General features: G+C 37.7%; 1 protein-coding gene across 2 annotated transcripts; it reads right to left on the reverse strand.

Annotated features, from left to right (window-relative positions):
- Nucleotides 4,023-24,106, reverse strand: ARF4 (ADP ribosylation factor 4). Of its 2 annotated transcripts, NM_001048072.2 has the most exon segments (6): nucleotides 4,023-4,975; nucleotides 6,775-6,900; nucleotides 8,456-8,527; nucleotides 13,767-13,876; nucleotides 14,339-14,419; nucleotides 23,699-24,106. In NM_001048072.2, coding segments are annotated over 6 exon segments (543 nt in total). In that variant the 5' UTR covers nucleotides 23,766-24,106; the 3' UTR covers nucleotides 4,023-4,888.

Genomic DNA, 24,106 nt, shown 5'->3' on the forward strand with positions numbered 1-24,106 from the left:
GCTACGGCTCCAATTCAACCCCTAGCCTGGGAACACCCTTATGCCACAGGTGCAGCCCTAAAAAGCAAAAAACCAAACAAGAAATCTAGAGTCCTTGGTGGCTCAGCAAGTAAAGAATCTGGCATTGTCACTACTGTGGCACAGGTTTGATCCCTGGCCTGCAACTTCTGCATGCCAAAGAAATAAAAAACAAACCACACACTCGAAATCCAAGCAAGAAATCCACCAGAAAAAAATCAACTAAACCAAAAGCCAGTTCTTTGAAAAGATGAATGAAATTGGGAGTTCCCGTCGTGGCACAGTGGTTAATGAATCTGACTAGGAACCATGAGGTTGCAGGTTTGATCCCCGGCCTTGCTCAGTGGGTTAAGGATCTGGCGTTGCCATGAGCTGTGGTGTATGTTGCAGACTCGGCTCAGATCCCACGTTGCTGTGGCTCTGGCGTAGGCCTGAGGCTACAGCTCCAATTAGACCCCTAGCCTGGGAACCTCCATATGCCGTGGAAGTGGCCCTAGAAGAGGCAAAAAGAAAAAAAAAAAAAAGAAAAGAAAAGAAAAGAAAAGAAATTGATAGGCTTCTAGCCAGACTCAAAGAAGATGCAAATCAGGAATAGCAGAAATGAAAGTGAGGAGTTCCCATTGTGGCACAGCTGTAACGAACCTGAACTAGTATCCGTGAAGATGCAGGTTCGATCCCTGGGCCTCGTTCAGTGGGTCAGGGATCCAGTGTTGCCATGAGCTGTGGTGTAGGTCAAAGATGAGGCTCGGATCCCATGCTGCTGCGCCTACGGCATAGGCCAACAGCTGCAGCTCCAATTCTACCCCTAGCCTGGAAGCTTCCATATGCCCTAAGTGCGGCCCTAAAAACACACACAAAAATAGAGAACATCACTGTTATCCCATGGATTTTAAGTTTGATCCCAATAAACTAAAATTATCACTATGTAAGCTGTACATATACTAAAGAAAATGAAGTCTCAGCAAATGAGATGCTGATACTCTAGAAAATGAAGACAAACATCTCACTTAAGTTTTATTTTCATTTTTATTTTTTTAATATTTAATTCTTTTTGGGGGGGTGCCCATGGAACGCAAAATTTCCTGGGCCAGGGATCAAACCTGTGCCACAGCAGTGACAATGCTGGATCCTTCATTCTCTGTGCTACCGAGAAGTCCAAGTTTTATTTTCTAAACAATATATAAGGCAAAGAGGTGTGAAATCCATGGAAATAATTATGTAATAAAATATCAAGATTACCACAGAAAAGAAGCTAAGTGATAAGACAAAAGACAATGGGGAACATTATGGGCAAGACAAAACAAAAGCCTAATTGACAGAGGGATAGAAAACAGATAATGGTTCTATCCTCAACTCTGATGCTGCTAGTCAGCCTTTAAAGGAACCACAATTCCTCTTCAGTTTGTTAACATACTTAATATCTGAAAGAATACTTTTAAATTTATGGGTATAATCAGCTGGGCCGTATAATAGGAGAGGTCACCTCTTACTGAACACTACCAAGATTAACATTTGCAAACACTTGAATAAAGTCTTTATAGTGTCAAGTATTCACAAGAGTACTGATCATGTCAACCAAATAGGACAGTAACAGTGATTTTTTAAGTTTGAATTATTTGCAAAGAATGTTAAAACAAGAGGAAATGCATTCTGGGGATTAACTGGATTTATACTTTACCTCAAAGCATTTATTCAATTCTACTTGAAAAAAATGGAACTTCTCAATTTAACCTAACAAATGAAACCTACCACCACCCAAGGCTAAAAAAGAGTAGTTTCTTTGGATGAAAAACATGGCAAATTCTCGAGTTAATGTTTTCCTTTAAAACAAAAACAAAAACAAAAGGACCTTGCAAATCTCTAACCCAATTAGCAAAAATAAAGCAATCTTAGTTTTTTTCCCCCCTTTTCCCTTTTCAGCTGCCCCTGGGGTATATGGAGTTCCCAGGCCAGGGATCTGAGCAGCAACTTTGGCCTAAGCCACACCTGCAGCAATGCCAGTTCCCCAACCCAATGTGTCCCAGTACTCTCAAAAGGCCACCAATCCTGCTGCACTACAGTGGGAACTCCCAATCTTAGTTTCTTAAAGCAGTCATTTCCAGCAATGGTAGTAAAGAGTTGCGATATGTTGAAAGATTATATGGATTCTCTTTATTCCATCTCAGAATTCATGAGAACATCTTTGACTTGGCTGGTTTAGTTTTTCTTTAAATTAACACAACAGTGGTAATTAACTATGGTTCTAACATTGAACCTACTGAAGTTGTATATCTCCTAGTTGAACCCCATAAAAACACACATACTATCTACCCTATGTTAGTTTTATCCAATAAATGAGACATTTCTTATTTGGAGGGAAGAATTCATCTGGTGGGCAAGAAAAGTTGCGCTTATATCAAATGACACAAATTTAGCACATACTTTATCTCAGTAACCTGTTTGACAATCACCAACCACTTAATTCTAATTCTCTTTCACTCTGTCCAATAGTTTATTTTGATTATTTTTTCCATTATAGTTGATTTATGGTGTTCTGTCAATCTCTACTGTACAGCAAAGTGACCCAGTCATACATACATACTTTTTTTTCCTCAAATTATCCTCCTTCATGTTCCATCACAAATGACTAGATAGTTCCCTGTGCTACACAGGAGGATCTTATTGCTTATCTATTCCAAATGCAATAGTTAGTATCTATTAACCCCAGACTCACAGTCCATCCCACTCCCTTGCCCCTCCCCCTTGGCAACCACAAGTCTATTCTCCAAGTCCATGAGTTTCTTTCCTGTGGAAAGTTTCATTTGTACCATACATTAGATTCCAGATATGTGATTGCTTTTTTTTTTCCCCCTTACAATTCAAAAATACACACTGACTTTCTGTGGTGGCTCAACAGTAAAATAAAACCCAACTAGTATCCATGAGGATACAGGTTCCATCCCTGGCCTCACTCAGTTGGGTTAAGGATCCATCATTGTCAAGGCTGTGACTTAGGTTGCTGCTGCGGCTCAGGTTTGATCCCTGGCCTCAGAATTTCTGCAGGCCATGGGCGCAGCCAAAAAACAAAACATTATTTTACAAGCATGTATTTGGTTTTGAAAATATTATAATCCATAAATTTATCTGAACAAGCCATTAATAATCATTAAAAAAGCAAAGCTCATAAAATACATTGAACATTAGATTATATAGACAAAAACTAAGTTACTCATAAGGTCACCAAGTTGCATACTAATAATATAGTTTATGAGGTATATACCTTTCTTACCTTATGACAAAGAACTAGTCACTTTCTGCAGAAGTTCTGAAATGTGTGAAGCTAAAAAAGAAAAGTGTGGGAGTCCCCATTGTGGCACAGTGGAAACAAATCCGACTAGTATCTATGAGGATGGGGGTTCAATCCCTAGCCTCAATCAGTGGGTTGGGGATCCAACATTGCCATGAGCTCTGGTGCAGATCACAAACATGGGTCGGATCCTGCATTGCTGTGGCTGTGGTGTAGGCCAGCAGCTGCAGCTCCAATTGGACCCTTAGCCTAGGAACTTCCATAGGAAGCAGGTGCTGCCCTAAAAAGCAAGGAAAAAAAAAAAAAAAAAAAGAGAGAGAATGTTTGTGACCTTTGTTCTCCTACATAGGAGAGCAGCACCACAACGTCTATACAGTCTGTCATGGAAACAACACAAATTTTTTAAAACTAATGTTAGCTATGAAACAAACGCATACATACCTTGGGGGCAGTTTATTTTATTACAGCTTTTCACCCCTGATCTGACTTTAGAAAAATATAGTGTCAAAATGGTATTTTATCAAAGAAAACTAAATTTTTTAAGTTGCTCCCTACTGTTACACATGATAACAACACATATTTTATTTCCAATTCAAACAATTAATAAACTCACTGGGATCTGCATTATTATTCACAGCAAGTTATGTAGGCCAATCAACTTTCCTAAACAAGAAATTCCATTTCAAACATCTTCAAGACTCAAGAAAAACACATACCATTACATGTTTTATAATTTTATTAGGAATAATTCCAAATGGGTTATGAAGAAAACTTATTCATTGAGTTGGATGAGTTTTCCAAAAACTCTTAATGAAGATATGTTTATCAATAAACAGTAAAACATCAGCAGAACTATCATATACTGGGCAAAAAGGCTGATACCAAAAGCAACATGCAACATAAAAAAGATACAATATAAAGAAAGACAATCTGCTGAGTATTAAAAATCATCTCAATAAGAACTCTTTGCAACTAGCATAAGACTAATTAGCTATCAAATCCAAACCACACCAAGGTAAGCTTGGCTGATGGAAGCCAGGAGTCAATAATGAGGGGAAAATATAAGTTCCTCAGTGCAAGAGATCTGAATAGTGTTTTGGAGCATTCCCTGGCTTGTACAAGCAGTATTAAAAAATCTTTTTGGCAAGGGAGAAAAATAAATACAAATGGAATGCTACATTTTTCTTAAATCAGCAGACTGTCCCAGGAATGATAAAGGTATCAGTAAAGTAGCAAGGGGATAACTTTAAAACATTATTTGTTGTGGGCTCAAAAAAACATTCAAAATGGATTTATTTAAAGGTGTCACACTATGTCCAGGCATTTAGGCTTAAGGGAAGTAAAATTAAGAGGACACTTTTTTCCCAAGTTAAGGAGAATTTCTTTAAAACCAAGCATACTTTGCTTAACAGCAACATTATACTTGGTAAACAATAATTGGCAACAAAATAAGTTTAAACATTGTAATATTCTGCCCAAACCAGTCCCAGATACTCTTTAATAACCAAGATGCAAACTAATTTTGTTGTAACAAGCCTAGACCAATTCTATCAAACATGTCCTTGGTTAGACATCCAGTTTCATTTAACGTTTTGAAAGCTCATTTGACAGCCAGTCAAGTCCCTCATACAGACCAGTTCCTTGTGTAGCACAAGTGGCTTGAACATACCACTGTAAAGAGAGGACAAGAAAACACTTGATTAACATAAGACTATGCATAACCAGTATTTAAAATTTCTTACTCAGAAAATTATCTTTCAGGGATATTACTTAGGCAGGAGGTACCATAAATGCATATGAAAAAAAGGAAACAATACATAAAGCCATGGGAATAAAGTTGTAAATGTGTTAAAGTATTATATCTTTCAAGTGATCAAATACATATTTAATGATCTCAATAACTGTATAGATTGGGACTATTCTCCTACCTCTTGCTTCTCAAAAAACTCCTCTTATATTTAAAGCCACTGCTACCAGAGTTCCCATCATGGCTCAGCAGTAACGAACCTGGCTAGTATCCATGAGGACGAGGGTTCAACCCCTGGCCTCACTCAGTGGATTAAATATCCAGCATTACCGTGGGCTTTGTGGTGTGGGTCACAGAAGTGCCTCGGATCTGGTGTTGCTGTGGCGTAGGCTGTCAGCTACAGCTCTGATATGACCCGTAGCCTAGGAACCTCTGTATGCCACCGGTATGGCCCTAAAAAAGCAAAAAAAAAAAAAAGGCTAGCTATTGCTATCCAATTCACTACATTTAACCAACTATCTGCTAATTAATCTGAAAAAGAACATTCATGAGAAATGAGTAACTAATAAACTACTCACCTGGTCCTTATAACCATCTTGTTTCTCATAAAATTAAGTTCAGAGTATAAGAGACAAAATTTTGAAAGAGCAGAGATTGCTGGTATTTTAGAGGCAAGCTTTTCTGGAAAGTTTCACTATCTTCAGTGTCAAGCACCCCCAAAATTTCTACTCTCTATACAGTTATTGCCACATCACAGTATTTGCCTTGTTGACAAGGTAATAAAAAAACTATTGTGAAGCACAAGCCACAGTACTAGTTTATGATACCATCTTTAAATATGGAAACAGTATAACTGTATTTTGCCAATATTTAAATACTGATCTAAAAAGATAAGCTATTAGAGAGCAAGCAAATATTGTTTTAAGTTTTAAATTCAAAACTTTTTTACTATCATTATAGGTCTCCACAAGCTTTTGGTGTGAACACACAAAGAGTACAAAATATTACCTAAAATATAGCTGTTAAATATTGATTTGTTTGTTTGTTTGCTTTTTAAGACCGCACCTGCAACATATGTGAGTTCCAGGCTAGGGGGTCAAATAGGAACTACAGGTGCCAGCCTATGCCACAGCCACAGCAATGGTGGATCTAAGCCGTATCTGAGACCTACACCACAGCTCATGGCAACACCAGATCCTTAACCCACTGAGCAAGGCCAGGGATTGAACCCATAATCCCATGGTTACTAGTCAGTGAAATTTTTAATAAGAAAGCCAAATTATAAAATATTTGCTGCAGTTATATACATAAAATTTAAATTAAAAATATCAATAATCTTTAATATTACAATTCTCATACAGCACAATTTTCTACATTTTTATCCATACTAATCATTTTGAGGATAAAGTTAACAAAAGTCAAATGAAATAAAGATACTTAAAACCTTTGGATCCTTGAAGGATACATATTAAAAAGTTTTAAAAATGGAGAAGATACCAACATACTTGAAAGGTGAACACAACATTTACAAAGGTTTGAAATTAAGTCTGAAAGAGCTCATGTTTACATAAGCAAAACTCCATTATTATAGTTTTTTAAATGATGTGCTCCTTAACTCTTTCAAAGGGGACAATTAACAAATGTTTAAATTAAATACTACTTTAAACAATTATTCTAATAATTCTAATAGACAGCAGGTTAATATGAACCTCCAAATACTTACTGTTCTGTTACGAAGAGACTGAAGACCTAATTTATCTGTCATTTCGCTAATGGCCATAGCATTTGGCAAATCCTGTTTGTTTGCAAAAAGCAGCAACACTGCATCTTGCAACTCATCTTCCTGAAGCTGCAAATAAAAGCCAAGACTTTAACAACTACCAAGCTGCAATTCAATTATTTTAACACACTAGGTAGACTACTCTTTTCCTATATATATGTAATTTATTCAACATTAAATACATTATTAAATATCAAACCAATAGTACACCTTCAAGTAAAGCAAAACTGTTTTTCAAGCCAATCATCGACACACTGTTAAGGTAAATCAGCCTTCATGATCATTCATGGAGCGTCAGGACTGGCAAGGATAAGAAACATACATGGGAATAAACATTTATGGCAGAACAGTATGGTACTTAGTAGTAAACGTATTTAGATGATGACTCTTTTTGGACCTTTTCCTTTCCAGACAGCTGGACCAAGAAACAGTGGAGTAACAATAGTGATTAAGGCATTAGAAGTATCACGAAAAATTCAAGAATAGCATCAAGAGCAGAAGCTGCTAAGAATGAAATACTAAAACATGACACAACACTAGGAAACTTATGCTACGTGAAAAGTGACAAAATTTAAAAAGGTAACAAAAGACCATACATTGTTTGAGTCCACTTAAATCAATGTCCAGAACAGGCAAATGTATAGTGAATTAGTGGCTGTCAACTGGGAGTGTGGGGAGTGGAGTGGGTGGAAGGAATGGAGAACATATGCTAATAGTTTTAAGATTTCTTTTTGGAGGTGATGAAAATGTTCTAAAATTCAATTGTGGTAATGACTGTACAATTTTGTATACTAGAAACCAGTGACTTGTACATTTCAAATGAGTGAAGTCACAGTATGTGAATTATATCTCAATAGTTATTTACAAAAAAAGAGCAGAATAAAGGGGAAATATTTAACTGAGAAGAAAAAACACTCATTACATATACACTGGCACAATGGTTTTACAAACTCTAGTCTTAGGAGCAATAAATGAGAATACTCCAGTAAACATATTATGACTACAAATATGAAACCATGACAAGGTTCCTCTAGCAAAGTTCCTCAACAATTTCCCCCCCCCCCAGTATTTTTATCAATATATGAAAATATTAATCCAATATATGGCAAGGCCAAAATGACACAATCAACCAAAATGCCACATCCCTTAGGTGGAATTTTTTATCATGGTTGCCATTACAAAACATTTTGAAGTATGTATTACAGGTATGATATAGAAAAAAACTGAACCCAATGACACTGAGAACAAGGGATTTGAACCAGGATTCCTAGGTCAAAAAAGCTTCAAAACTAGAGATTTTATTTCTAGAAAATAAGACTAGACTAAAGCAGACATCCTCGACCAGAGATGTGCATCAAAATCGTTCACAGAGCATTCTACAAAGTGGGCCTTTCTCCTAACTTACTGAAGTAGCTAGCTACTCTTCCATGAGTTTTTTAAAAAGTTCTATAGATTTTTATGTGCAATCTTAATAACCTATGGTGATAGTTCCTCAAGGTTCTTCTAGTTCTAAAAAGTTCATTTTTGTAATCAAATTACAGTTCAAATGTACTAACCACTAACACTACCGCTATCACCCAGAGAAACACATCTTAGAAATGGTAAATTTTTAAAACATTCTCACCATCTTCTGCAGCTCATCTGCTCCTTCCTGGATTCTTTCACGATCATTGCTATCTACCACAAAAATAAGACCCTAAAGAAAAATTGTTTAAATAAATTATAAGTTAAATTTAAAGCACACACTAAATATGAAACCTAAGTATATAGGCAGCAAAACAATACCCAGAGTTAAATACTAGGAAGAAAAAGTCTTATTAAAAAAAAAGAAAGGAAGAAAATAACAGGACATTAAAAACTAAAAACAGATTTGAGCACTATTTGTGATTAACTTAACAATGTTATTTCAAGAATAAATTTTAATTTAATCCCTTTCCTTTGCTTTTTAATGTTGTAAGTGCAGTTAAACAGAAGCAATAAAACACTACTAGGTGTGCACAAAAGGAAAAAGAACAAGAGCTCCCTTGTGGCTCAGTGGGTTAAGGATCCAATGTTGTCAGTGCAATGGCTTGGATCACTGCTATGGCATGGGTTTGATCCTTGGCCTGGTAACGTCCACATTCCTCAGGCAAGACCAAAAAAAAATAAAAAACCATCTGGGGAGTTTTAAAAATCTTAATGTGCTAACCATAACTCCTAGCCACTTGAACTGGAATCTCTTGAGGATATAAACTAGGCATCAGTAGTGTTTCTCAAGTTTAATGTGTGCGTGTGAATCACCTGGGTATTTGTTAAAATACCGATAATTCAGTGGGGTCTCGCTGAGTAAGACCTGTGATACTTCATTTCTAGCAAAGTTCACAGGTAGTGGTGCCAATTCTGCTGGTTTGGGAGTTCTGAAGCACTGCTGACATTTTGGGCTGGTTGATTCTTTGTTAGGGAATGAGCGGAGGGCTCTCCTTTGCACTATAGGATGTTCAGCAACTAGTTGCCAGTAGTAGTCCCACCCTCACCCAATGCAGATGCAGTTACAACAATCAAAAATGTCTTCAAGTATTATAAAATACTTTCTGGAGACAAAACTGATCCCTCTTGAGAACCACTGCTCTAGTCTAACTCTTACATAAGAGGAAACCGAAGCTTGGAATGACTTTAAGACTGTAGAGCCAGTTCTTGTTTCACATTTCTATTTAACTTGGTTCCAACTCTGTGATATTTTCTACTACGATGAGAGGTTTTTCAACAATTTTTTTGGCATGCAGAAGGTCCTGGGCCAGGGATGGAACCCAAGATGTAGCAGCTGCACTGACAATGCCAGATCTTAACCTGCTGTGTCAGACAAGAACTCCATTGCATCGGTTTTTGTTTACTACTGGAATTGATAAAAAAATTTTTCTAGGAGTTCCCGTGGTGGCGCAGTGGTTAACGAATCCGACTAGGAACCATGGGGTTGCGGGTTCGATCCCTGCTCTTGCTCAGTGGGTTAAAGATCCGGCGTTGCCGTGAGCTGTGGTGTAGGTCGCAGACACGGCTCGGATCCCGCGTTGCTGTGGCTCTGGCGTAGGCTGGTGGCTATGGCTCCGATTGGGCCCCTAGCCTGGGAACCTCCATGTGCCGCGGGAGCAGCCCAAGAAATGGCAGAAAGACAAAAAATAAATAAATAAATAAATAAAAGATTACTAAAAAAAAAAAAAAAAAATTTCTAAATGTGTGATGTTATATAAGCACTTTGTATGTTTAAGATGTGTGGATGTCATTCCTGGTCTCCAGCCCCACAACTTGCATACAATACTGTATACAAGTGAGACTGTATACAACATTGTATACAAACTGTATACAATTGTACAACTTGTATACAAATTGTATACAACATTGAGTATCAACTTGCATACAACACTGTATAGGAGTGAGATTTACTAGGGAGTTCCCATCGTGGCAGAGTGGTTAATGAATCCAACTAGGAACCGTGAAGTTGTGGGTTTGATCCCTGGCCTTGCTCAGTGGGTTAAGGAGCCAGTGTTGCCATGAGCTGTGGTGTAGGTTGCAGACGTGGCTAGAGTCCCAAGTTGCTGTGGCTCTGGCGTAGGCCGGGGGCTACAGCTCCAATTAGACTCCTAGCCTGGGAATCTCCATATGCAGCAGGAGTGGCCCTAGAAAAGGCAAAAAAAAAGAAAAAGAAAAAAAAAGTGACATTTACTACCACCGGGTGGCAGTGAATATCTTAGGTGAGTAGCTGGAACAACTAGGTTTAAACAGCATGTCATGTTATTTATTTAGTTAGTTAGTTATTTAGTTATCTAGCATACTTTTTTAAAAATTAAAATATTCATGTTCAGTAATATGGCTGTGATTAGAAAAGATGTTTTGATATGAGTTACATGTTCTCCAAACCTTCATTATAGAAATTTTCAAACATACGCAAACGTAGAGAGAATAGCGTAATAAACCCACATATCTATTATCCAACTTCAGTAATTAGGATATGGCCAACTGTTGAATTGGTACTCCTTTATATTTCACCTTTTAGATTATTTTAAATTAAGTCAAAGGCATTTCATTTAGAGAATGTGCTTTTGAAAAAAACTTACGTATGAAGTAAAACTTTGCTAATCCTAAGCCTTGTAATTCTTGACCAATATCAAGAATTGGCTTATCCCTAGACTTCTTTAGAATGCTTTGTAATTTACTTTAACTTGCAACTTGACCCATTCCTGGCCACCATGGACCACCTTAGAATCAAAAGTCCAAGTACTTCTTTCTAGGGACCTCAAGGCTGCCAGAGAAAGCATTATGGTTACCTGAGGTAATCACAGCTAAGCTCTTTTCCAGCATTCTCTTTGACTTTATTTTTTACTTATTTTATTTTTTTGCTTTTTAGGGCTGCACCTGCGGCACATGAAGTTTCCAGGCTAGGGGTCCAGAGCTGCAGCTGCCGGCCTACACGACAGCCACAGCAACGCCAGATACAAGCTGCATCTGCAACCTACACTGATCAGTTCTTTTAGCTATAATATTTAAAAGAAACTAGAGAGTTCCCTGGTGGTCTAATGGTTAGGACTCGGCACTTTCACTGTTGCAGCCAGGTCTGGGAACTGAGATCCCACATCAAGCCTCTGCCCACTCACTGAGGCCAAAAAAAAAAAAAGAAAAAAAAAAAAAGAAAAAAGAAAAGAAACTTTTATTAACAATCTGGGACAGTGTTTATTGTAGTAAATTTCTCTTCCTTCATTATAGAATTTGAGTTATTTTCCCGTTTCTAAACAAGTAAGTATAGTAGCCAGACTTACCTTTAGAATCTTAGCTTTTCTACACTCTTGATTCTGTGATGTCCCAGGAAGTAAATAACTTAGAATTTATTTCTAAAATAATCCTCCCTCTTAATAATGTTACTTTAGGACTGGTAGTGTTATTTACATTTTAAAACAATAAAAATGGATTGCTAGTAGTCCATATACAATTACATCCCTTTTTGAGGTATTACCTCTCTTAGAGAAGTAGGTTCTAAAAAGGAGTAGCTTTGGGGATAGGAGGGAAAGGAGAAGACATTTATTAAATACCTGTGGTATGCCAAACACAGTGCTAGATTCTTTTATACCATATGATTACATTTAATCTTTAATAGGCTTATATAGTTGGTGGTATCTTATTTCTATAGAAGAGGCATGGTCAAGGATTAGATAATTTATATAACTAATAAGTAGTGCTGAGATTTGAATTTGCTCTCTGTCCGCTAAAGCACCAAATTTTTTATCAAAGAGTAGGATGCTGAAAATGATTTCCAATACAGATAAAGGAAACGGGGATGAATCTGCTACATCAAAAGAAATGTCATTTAATGACCATTGTCTAAAATAATTATTCAGTACCCTGGCAAGCTCAGTGCTATGGCTATACTGAGGAATTAATCCCTCAGTGGATTTAATCTGGCTACCTACACAAATAACTGGTAGCACAAGACAGTTTGTGATAAAGTGACAAATGATTAAAAATACTTTAGGGGTCAGGGTTGTGGGAAGAAGAATACTTCAGTATGTATACTAAAAAATGTATTTTAGTATAATAAGAATATAACAAAGCTATAAAATTAATCTGCCCTCTCTCCAGTTGAAAGTTTTATACCTTCCTATTTGAAAGTTTTTGGAAAATTCTTACTTCGACTAATTCCTTCCCAATTTCAGAGTTCCTGTCATGGCTCAGCAGAAACAAATCTGACTAGGAACCATGAGGTTGCAGGTTCGATCCCTGGCCTCACTCAGTGGGTTAAGGAGCCAGTGGTGCCGTGAGCTGTGGTGTAGGTTGTAGACATGGCTAGGATCCCGAGTTGCTGTGGCTCTGGCGTAGGCCGGTGGCTACAGCTCCAATTAGACCCCTAGCCTGGGAACCTCCATATGCTGAGGGTGCAGCCCTAAAAAAACAAACAAACAAAAAAAAAATCCTTCCCAATTCCTTTTCTTTTGTAGCATAGAATTCTAATATTTGAATATCTTTAAGAATGGTTTCTACTTTCCTTTTTGTTAAGACTCTCTTATTTGATCAAGTCACCCTTGAATTTTTCTTGATATATTTTGCTTGAGACTTCCTCCCCCTTGATTCTAGAGTTAACACTGTGGAGCACAGCTCTCTTTTCCTGATGAACCATACAAAAACTATTGTAGTGCACATCTTCCTTTTTTTACTTACATTTTGTGCATGTCTTTGAACAAGCTAATTCAGTAAACACATTCATGAATCTTTAAGGATCTGTAGATTGCTCTTTTTTTTTTTGGCCTTGTCCAAGGAATATGGGAACTCCCAGGCCAGGGATCGAACCCATGTCACAGCAGTGACCCACAGGACCAAATTCTTAACTTGCTGCTCCACTAGAGAACTCCACTCCCCAAGTGATTTTAATGTGAAGCCAAATTTAAGAATTCCTGCTCTACAGGATCACGAACATCTCTTTCTTTCCAGTGTTATACATACTACATAATATAAAAATATCTTACAGATCAGATCAACAGAGCAGATCTACTTTAACATATTTTTTCTTAATGTATTCTGATAAATTAACACTTAACTGGGCTAAATGAGGGTCTATTAATTGTATTACATTCATTAAAAATGACAGTGACACAAAAGTATACAAATCATTCTTTCTAACCTAAGAATGAAACCAATAGAACTATTGAGGAGACATCTAATTCAATCTTAAGAACCAAATATTACTATCTTCAAAATATTACTATGATGACCATGTAACTCTTCCACCCTAAGTAATTTAGTCTACAGAAGCATGAATAGGAGAGTTCACTGAAGAACATGGAAGTAATGATAAGAAGAATGCCAACTCAGAGTAAACACCAATATTCAAGTAAACAGTATATATTAACATAAACTTTACAGAGTATGAAACATATAAAAAAAAGTTATAAAAACGTACAGCATTCCTTACTTACCTGGGTATTTTGGAAGTAATGCCTCCAGAGAGGCCTAATTTTATCTTGACCACCAACATCCCATACTGTGAAACAAATGTTCTTATATTCTACTGTTTCCACATTAAAACCTACAGAGAGAAAAAGAGGAAGATCACTGTGTATAATGTCATTCAGAAAATAAACACTTTTTTTGTGGAATTCTCCCAGAATTGCTTTGTCAAAGTCTTAACAGACAATCAATTTAAAACCCTAAGAAAGTTACAATGATGGATATATATCATTGTACATTTGTCTAGTCCTTAGAACGTACAACAACCCTAAGGTATATGGACTTTGTGTGATTATGATGAGTCAATATAGGTTCAATATAGGTTCATCAATAGAGCGATATTGATAATGGAGGACGCTATACGGGGTGGGGGAGAGGGGAGATAAGGAAAAATCTTTGCAGGTTCCTCTCAATTTTTCGGTGAACCAAAAACTACCGTTAAAAGATAGTCTTAAAACAAAAAAGCTTCAAAATTAAACTTGATTCAATTTCACTTTATAATATATTATTAGGACATAAAGTCATCTGTAAACTTTCTTACCAATGGTAGGAATGGTGGTGACTATCTCCCCTAACTTCAGTTTATACAGAATGGTCGTCTTGCCAGCAGCATCCAATCCAACTAGAAAAAGACATTATAGATTTTAAATCTAGACCAAAAGCATACACTAAGAAACAATTTTACAACAAATTTTAGTTTGAAAGCAAAAGGTGACTGGTCAAGGCACAAATGAGAAATGAAATCACCTCACTTCTGATTCCCAAAGGCAACACTTCCTACAAAAGCCTTTCCACTTTTCTTTCTAGACCTGGAGAGACAGCATGTAGTAGTTATGAGAAAAGAGTATCTAGCTAACTCATACTCTAATCTCTAGATTTGCTTTGCTGTAAAATGGTTGATTCACTTTATACAAATCACTTCAGGAAACTGAGGCCAAAGAAATTAGCTATAAAATAAAGGGACCAGATCAGGAAATATAAGATCTCTTCCAATTTAAGTCCTTATTAATTCTATGAACTACTACCATTTTTTTTGGCCACGTCCATGGCATGTGGACGCTCCTGGGCTAGGGGATCAAACCTACATCAGAGTAGTGACACGAGCCCTTGCAGTGACAAGGCGAGATCCTTAACCTACTGCACCACAAGGGAACTCCACTACCATTTTGTTTTGTTTTTTTCAGCCACACCTGCAACATGCAGAAGTTCCCAGCCAGTGATAGAACCCACATCATACCAGAGACAATGCAGGATCTTTAAGCTGATGTGCCACAAGGCAACTCCTGAACTACTACCATTTTTAAAAAACATAAATTAGAAGCTGAATCAGAGAACACACAAAAACAAATGAATAAAGAATTATCTTTAATATTCATAAATTCAGTTTCCTCTTATATAACAAGCAAATTTTAAGCAATTAGATCTTGATGCGAGTGGAAAATACAATTTTATACACACACACACACATATATATAAAACTATGTCCTTCTCTCCTTAAATTATAGGAGGAGTTCCCACTGTGCCAGAGCATGTTAAGGATCTAACATTGCCACAGCTGTCACACAGGCTGCAGTTGCAGCTCAGATATGATCCCTGGCCCAGGAAGTTCTATATGCCACAGGTACAGGAGTGGCATATAAAAGAGGAAGATGAAGTCAATTTTATCCCTACCTAACTCCATTTCAACATCAAATGTGCAGAAATGAGAACAAAAGACTTTAATTTGGGTTGTAAAAATGGCCCTATTGGAGTTCCCTTGTGGTACAGTGGGTTAAGGACCTGCTGTTAAAACCACTGGAGCAGCTATGGTGCAGGTTTGATCCCTGGCCTGGGAACTTCCACCTGCCATGGGTGCAGCCATAAAAAAAAAAAAAAAAAAAAAAAAGGAGTTCCCCCTTCACGGCACAGAGGAAACGAATCCAACTAGGAACCATGAGATTGCAGCTTTGATCCCTGGCCTTGCTCAGTGGGTTAAGGATCCGGCATTGCTGTCAGCTGTGGTGTAGGCTGCAAATGTGGCTTGGATCTGTTGGATCTGGCGTTGCTATGACTATGGTGTAGGCCAGCAGCTGTAGCTCTGATTCGACCCCTAGCCTGGGAACCTCCATATGCTGCAGGTGCAGCTCTAAAAACAAAAAGACAAAAAAATAATAATAATAATAAAAAAAAGGCTCTATCACACTCATCTCCATTATAAGTAATGCTCAAATTATTAAATACTTTGAAGAGTTCTCTTGTGACTGGGAAGGTTAAGGATCCAGTGTTGCCACTGCAGTGGCTGTTGTCACTGCTGTGGTGCAAAGGTTTGGTCCCTGGCCCAGGAACTTCCTCATGCCACAGGGGGGAAGAAAAAAGCCCTTTGAGATAGGCAGATATAAGCAGAGAAGAATGTGCTTGTTTCTGGGGGGGGGGGGGAATCCATACTATTACTGTAGTGATAACAGAAAGCAAATTAAATGTTTAAGTATGAGTCTCTGAAAACCTGAATACTCTACATTGTTTGCTAAAGCCTTCGTAAATGGAAGGTTCAATATCTAATAACCTCACTGGATGTACTATTGTTCTAAGGATATCACAGTTGGCCATCCTAGATTTATGCTATCACAGATTTTGAAATCACTCAACTGAATGTTGACTTAGGCAAGGATAGCCTTTTTCAGTATTTAAGAGTGTAACTTGCACACAAAACCCATAAAATTAAGTTTTAAAAAAATACAGAAATCACCTCACTCACCTAATTCACTTTCCTTACAAGTAGTTTTTTTTGTTTGTTTGTTTTTGTTTTTTGGTTTTTTTTGCCATTTCTCTTGCGGCGGCATATGGCGGTTCCCAGGCTAGGGGTCCAATCGGAGCTGTAGCCACTGGCCTACACCAGAGCCACAGCAATGCGGGATCCGAGCCGAGTCTGCAACCTACATCACAGCTCACGGCAACGCCGGATCGTTAACCCACTGAGCAAGGGCAGGGACCGAACCCGCAACCTCATGGTTCCTAGTCGGATTCGTTAACCACTGCGCTACGACGGGAACTCCCCCTTACAAGTAGTTTTAACTTTTATCTCTTAGTCCAAAGTAGAACCAAAGGCTACAGTAGGCTATTCAAACTCCTATTCACATAACAATCCTTTCTACTGTGTATCCTACAAAGCATAGCCTTAAGATCTCTCTAGAGACTGAGGATCCTCTAATCAAATTCTGTTCCTCACTTCTTTATACTGAGTTTGTTTATTCTGTCCAAAATACTGTAACACTTACTACTCACAGTAAGCAGCCCAAAGTCCTCACTCATGGGCATAAGGAAAATCAACTGTTAATAAGAACTGTTTTATTTTTAAAGTATGGAACAGTATCAAAAAGATCAAGAATCATAACTCTACAAAATACACAAAGAAGGGAGTTCCTGCTGTGACACAGTGGGTTAAGGATCCTGAAATGTCACTAAAGCAGCTTGGGTTGCTGCTGTGCGGCAGGTTCAATCCCTGGCCAGGAACTTCACATGCCACAGGCACAGTCAAAAACAAACAAAAAGAAACACCTGAGTTAAGTTTTGAGAACTACACAAGTCCTCAATGATAATCCAACTGGACTTCATACCTCAATTTTTAAAACAATGTAAATCCAAACACATTGACATGGAATAGAAGAAATCCAGGACAAACTGTGATTATGTAACTATTTTAAGTCATGCAAAAGCATCTAGGTAATCCAACTTTTCTTTAAATAAATGTTTTATACCTACTGGTATGCAGGTATAAAACTTTAACTTAATATTTAGTATTTATTATTTAATAATTAACTGAATTGATTAAATTATCTTCATTATAAACTAAATATTAGCATTTACTGGTTAGTAATTAATTTCTTTAATATTTAACACTTAATATTCTTCCACTTTACAATTTTAAAATTTAGAGGGGGGAACAGCCACGTCCACAGGATATGAAAGTTCCCGGGGTAGGGATCAAACCCACACCACAGCAGTTAGAACTCCAGTACACATTTTTTAATACAGGAAATCTAAAACTTGGGAAATTATTTTCTTTTTAATGAAAGCAATACGTATTTGTTGTAATAAAAAAATTCTAACCGAAGTTTAGTTGTGGCTCAGTGGGTTAAGCATCGGGTGGTGTCACGGCGGTGGCCTGGGCTGCTGCCATGATGCAGCTTGGATTCCTGGCCCAGGAACCTTCATACCTGGGGGGTGTGGCCAAGAAAAAAAAAGTCGGACTAGTGGAGACCCAGCAAGATGACTGCTCAAGAACCTTAATGTTTTATATACTTATTTTTATTGAAAAAAAATAAAGTATTTACAAAAATGATGCAATAATAAAGTTTTTAAGCATCCATACGTTATTTTTAAGATTTTTACTTATATTTTTAAAATTTTAAGAAAACAGTTAAATGGCTCACAGCCACATACAAGATTCTAAAATTACAAAAACATCTTTTGAGTTTCACCCAAAAGTATATAAATGCAAACCAATACTTTTCTTAAAAAAGGTATTTCTGTGAGAATTAAGATGCACGAATTAGTGCATCACCTAACTCATTATATGGTTATTTACTCAAAAATATGTTGGTCTAACAATTTTGTGCCACTTTAGTGATTTCTTAAGTATGTATTTCCTTAATGTTGCAATATTTGGCAATGAGATTTCTCCACAAAATGGAACCATAACCAATTCTCAACTAGCCAAGATAAGACTCTAATCTGTACAGTCCAGTAATGCCTTCCCTCCCTCTCACTCTCATAAACAAGTCTCTGTTCCGAAAGATATACTGGAATTACCTGTTCTCCTTGACAAGACATGCACTTTGACCAAAATATTAAAAGCAACAAAACTTCCCCCAAAATCTTTGCCAATCATTAAGAAGTATGTCTACTAAATTATAGCAGCAAGAAATACTTATATTTTAAGTTAAAGAAGCTAGATTCTAATTATCTCAACTTGAAGAAAAAAGCATACTTTCAGCAGATAAAGTTTCAGATAGGATATTTTCCTTCTTCACATTTTTGTTTATCTTTCAAATTTTCTACAAGGAAGGTTGAAATACAACTGCATAATAACTTTAATTAAAAACTGAATGCTTGTTGTGCTTCAAGCACAATATGGGGTGATTCCATACTGTTTTAAATTCAACCCTCAGTAACTCTTCATTTTTGAGATGCAAAATCTGAGGTTCAGAAATGTCCCCAGAATCACAGGAGTAGCAAAATAAGATAATATTAAAACCCTAGATCTTTTTGAGAAATTAGACCCCTCATACATAGCTGTGGGGATGTAAAATGGCACAGCTGCTTTGAAAATGTCTGTCAGTTCCACAATATGTTAAACATAGTTAACGATAATCTGACAATTCCATTCCTAGGTTATTTACACAGGAGAATTAAAAACATATGCCCATATAAAAACTTTTCATGAATGTTCATAGCAGCATAATTCATAAGAGCCAAAAACTGTTAACAATTACATTTCTATCAATTGATGAATGATAAACAAAATGTGATATACATCCATACAATGAAATTACTATTCAGCCATAAAAAAGAATGAAGTACTGATACAGGCTATAACATAGATCAAACTTGAAAACAGGCTAAATGAAGAAACCAGACACTAACCGCCACACACTGTATGATTCTATTGTATGAAATATCCTGAATAAACACGCCAATAGAAAACAGAAAGCAGAAAAGTGGTTGCAAGAGGGAGGGTGAGCAGGGGAGTGAGTGCTAATGTGCGAGTGGTTTCTTTCTGGGCTGATGAAAGTATTTTTGAATTAAGATAGTGGTAATAGTTACAGGACTTTGTGAAGACACAAAAACCACTGAATTGTACACTTTAAAGAAATGAATCATGTGAATTACATCTCAGTTTTTTTTAGTTAAAAAAAACACACACAAAATAAATCCTAGGTCTGATGTCTGAGCTCTCAAATAATCTGCCCATAGGTTTTTCTGGTAGACACACAGTATCCTTATATTTTAGCTAATTTCTCAGAGGTTTGACCAACAAAACTTAAAAGACACTACTAGGTATATAGCAAAATTATAATGACATTGGGTTTTGCTTTTACCCAAAAGATCAGGAATATCTGCACTTTGATCAATGTGTTAATTAGTAGCAAATTATCAGTCTTTGTTAGTCTTACTTCATAATAATGCTAGAGTGCACACTTAAAAGAGTGGCTGTACCAACTTCCAATGGCATGAAGCTAGGGATTTTTGCTTTGTCTATTGTTTCCCTCTATCACATAACTAATCAGAAAAACCCCCTCCCCTTTTTAAAAAAGGCTGGCGATTATGTTTTCAATTAATGACCTGAGAAAATGGTCACAATAAAGCAAATCGAAAAGAACACAAAGCTATATATCACGAGGACAACTTTTGGAGAAACAAAAACCTCCTCTTAAAGGCTGAGAGTAAATATAACAAATATTAATAGTGGAATGGTGGAATTGTAAGTAATTATCACTCTATTCTTTTTCATGTTTTCTAAATTTAACAGAAAGGACATATTATGTTTAGAATCAAGGCCAAAAATTTAAAATACGTAATATGTGCATTTATAAAATATGCTAGGGAAAGAGTATGAAACACTACTCACTTTAAAATATTGTGAATTTGGAGTTCCCGTCGTGGGTCAGTGGGTTAATGAACCCGGTTAGTATCCATGAGGACGGGTTCAATCCCTGGCCTTGCTCAGTGGGTTAAGGATCTGGCATTGCCATGAGCTGTGGTGGAAGTCAAACATGCGGCTCAGATCAGTGTTGCTGTGACTATGGTGTAGGCCAGCAGCAACAGCTCTGATTTGACCCCTAGCCTGGAACCCTCCACATGCCGCCAGGGCAGCCGTAAAAACAAAAAGACCAAAACAAAAACAAAAACAAAAAAAAAAAAAACAGACACACACACACAGTTAATTTTTTTTTCAAATTGGCGAAGGATCCTTCCTCCTGAACCTCTCTGGTCCCAAAAAGCCACAGTCACATGTAAAACAACACAAAACTACACTGGTATTAGCAATCTTTTAGAAAGCAATACTTTTTAAGCTTTTCAACAAGCAAACCTGCAAGTTCAAAGAGAGAATGAGTAATTCCTCTACAGAACATACTGTTTTCAAAAATAAACAAAATCTGGGGAGTCATTTACTAAAATTACATCTTATCATAGTCAAAATATGGAGATTAGACTTAAAACAGGACCATGAAGGGCTACATGAGAAATCTAAGGTGGAAACCAGCTGTCTTACAATTTAGGTTCAATAGTATCACTCACATGAGTGATTTCTTCTTTTTCAAAAACCTACAGGAGTTCCCATTTTGGCACAGCGGAGATGAATCCAACTAGTAACTATGAGGTTTCGGGTTCCTTCCCTAGCCTTGATCAGTGGATTGGAATCCAGCGTGAGCTGTGGTGTAGGTCACAGAGGTGGCTTGGGTCAGAGCTGCTGTGGCTGTGGCCAGCAGCTACAGCTCCAATTCGACCCCTAGGCCTGGGAACCTCCATATGCCACAGGTGCGGCCCCAAAAAGAAAAAAGGAGGGGAAAAAAAAAAAAAACCTACACAATTTCTATCAATCTATAGCTTAAATAATTTTAGACTCGATGGTTATCAACTTTTAATTTTTTAATTAGTTTACTATAAGCTGCAACTTCAAACACCTTTTTAAAATACTTAGATTTGGGAGACAGCATGTGTACGAATAAAATTTAAAGCTTATTCACAGTAATTTTGCAAATCAGACATTAACTAACTGCTGTCTTTCAAGAACACTTTAAAATGGTAAAACCTGAAAATGCCACAGACTCAAGAAGGTATGAAGTTTACATAAACCATAGAAAGAAAAAGGAAGACTACATGCCTGCCAAAGAAGATTAATATGGAAAAAAGTCATTAATTGGTAATTCCAATATTTGGATGGGGCAGACACATTAAGAGTGATCAATTATTCATGCCATCATTTGTAAAGCTAGATACAAAAATCTAAGAATTATCAAACTTCCAAGTCACTTATTTCACTATCCATATACATATCCCCCATTCAGTTATACCGCACTTGATGAGTTCATAAAAGTTGACCTTGTGACTATTACATTTTTAATCAAGGAAATCTAATTATCCCAAATTCAAGTGCAAAACAAGAATGGCAAACCTGAGTAATATAACATTTAATATGAACGAATAATTTCAAATCATAATTTCTATTCCCTGCACAAATGCACAAAATTAAATACTTTCCTTGTTCCATTTTCTTTCAATCATTATTTCTGGGGGTAAGGGGGAGAAATGCTCCCCTAATATAGTAAACATAGGAAAATGTTTATAGCATTATTCTACCTTTCTTCTCCCTCTGAAACTTGCAGCCATCACAAAAGACTAAGACAATGAAAAACAGCAATTTATTTACAATAAATCTTAAGTAAAATATTACATACTACATTTCAAATACAACGCACTACAACTCCACGAACAGAACAGGCTGGAAATTCATTTATCACAGTTCAAAGTTCTCCCACTGACTTCAGAGCCTTTTTTAAACTGTCAATTTTCAATTACTTTTAAAGCTTAAATAATATGCTTGCATTCCTAAAATAATTGTCATTTTCATAAATGAAGTCTGACAAACTATGAGAGAGTAAACATTTTGAATTAATCTTTGTGAGTGAATCATCAACATTTGTTTTATGGATTTTGAAGCAGGAATAAGAGGAAAGTGAAAAAAGAACCAAATGTGCATACCCTCAATCTTCAAATACCTTGAAATATTACGGAATTTTGCTTTGGAAAACTTTCAAGTAAAACCTCCCAACTTCTCTAGAAAACAATCTAATAAACCAACAGATTTCAATGTTACAAGTTAGAGGGGCGCCTTATAGCATTATTCAGGTGCAAAAAGCTTAGCGGTGATGTAGAGACTACTCATAGTACTATGGGGAAGACGTTGCTTACATCACTCGACTAACAAGTCCCTTCTCCCTCAGCAGAGCAAAAATCGGACCCTAAAAAGCAATTTTTAAAAAGCCCGTTTTCCCTAAGAATTTTTTAAAACACCTTCGTAATTACTCTTTAACAAGGCGACCCTAAAATTAAGCGTCATTATGTTCACTTACTGAAAATGTGTTAGCACTTTAAAAGAATTTAGTTTCTAATTTATTTTCCATTAAATCTTCACCAGCTGGACAAAAATTACGTGGTCTGAAAATCAAAGAGAGTAAACCAAAGAGCGTGGCTAAAAGAAACATTCATGATAAACTCAATTTTCAGGAACATTAATAGGAAAAAAACAAAAAACAAAAACAAAAACAAAAAAACGTGAAGCAGAATCCAGAGCGAAGCAAAGTTTAGCGAAGAGAGCGCAGAGGACTCCGGACTCTACTAAAACCTTGGGTGTTCGCTCGCCTGCCACTGTACTGGGGCTGGTCACTTCCTGCACCGGCCGGCTCCGGGCGACCGCTCGCTCACATACCAAAGGAGGGTGAAAAGTGTGTACACGGGGCAGAAAGAGGGAGGAGGAAGGCTAAACTGCTGCCCACACCCGGGGAAGAGCAGAATCAGATCGCATTCTCAGAATGGGCCGCGCCAATATCTTCCGGGCTCTGCGAGATTCGACAGTTCGCTAACCTCACATCTCCGCCCAATTCCGTCGGGCTTTCAGTAGGATCGAGAGAAAACTAAACCCAGGAGGAAACCTTGCCCGCGGCCCCTTTCCAGCCTCCCCGACAGATGGGGCGACCGCCCATCCTTCGCCCCATTGTTCCCCCTTAAGAATTCTTCCCGACCCCCACCCCTCCCCCACTACAGCAGACGGGGAGAAAAAAACAGGCCCCAAGGCCGCCCAGAGCGTAGAGACCCGGCCGCCCCACCGAGGCCTGGCCTCATCCCTCAGGCCCTAACTCACCCATCAAAATGCGCATCTGCTTCTTGCCGAAGAGGCGGGAGAAGAGGGAGGAGATGGTGAGGCCCATGGCGGTAATGGCACTTGCAATGGGCAGGAGCAGAAGGGGCTTGGGGCGTCCCCGGGCCTTCTCCTTTCACGCTCCTGGCAAAGTCAGAGGGCGAAGAGGAGCTAAGGCAGAAAGAGCGCGGCAGGGACAGCTCGCTAGCCGGCGTGTCGGACGAAGCCCCGGGACAGAAATTAGCGGGGCAAGGACCTGCTCGACGACTGGCGGGGCAGCTCCGGCTCTGGCGTTAAATCTTCGCCTGTGCCACGTCACGCGGCAGCCGCGGCGACTTCGGCAGCGGCCCGGCCCCTCCAACGCGGACAGAATCGCGTCACCGCCGCCCCATCCCCCTGCGCTTCCGGTGC

The sequence above is a fragment of the Sus scrofa genome, chromosome 13 (genome assembly GCF_000003025.6).
Source record: "Sus scrofa isolate TJ Tabasco breed Duroc chromosome 13, Sscrofa11.1, whole genome shotgun sequence".
NCBI classification, from domain to species: Eukaryota; Metazoa; Chordata; class Mammalia; order Artiodactyla; family Suidae; genus Sus; species Sus scrofa.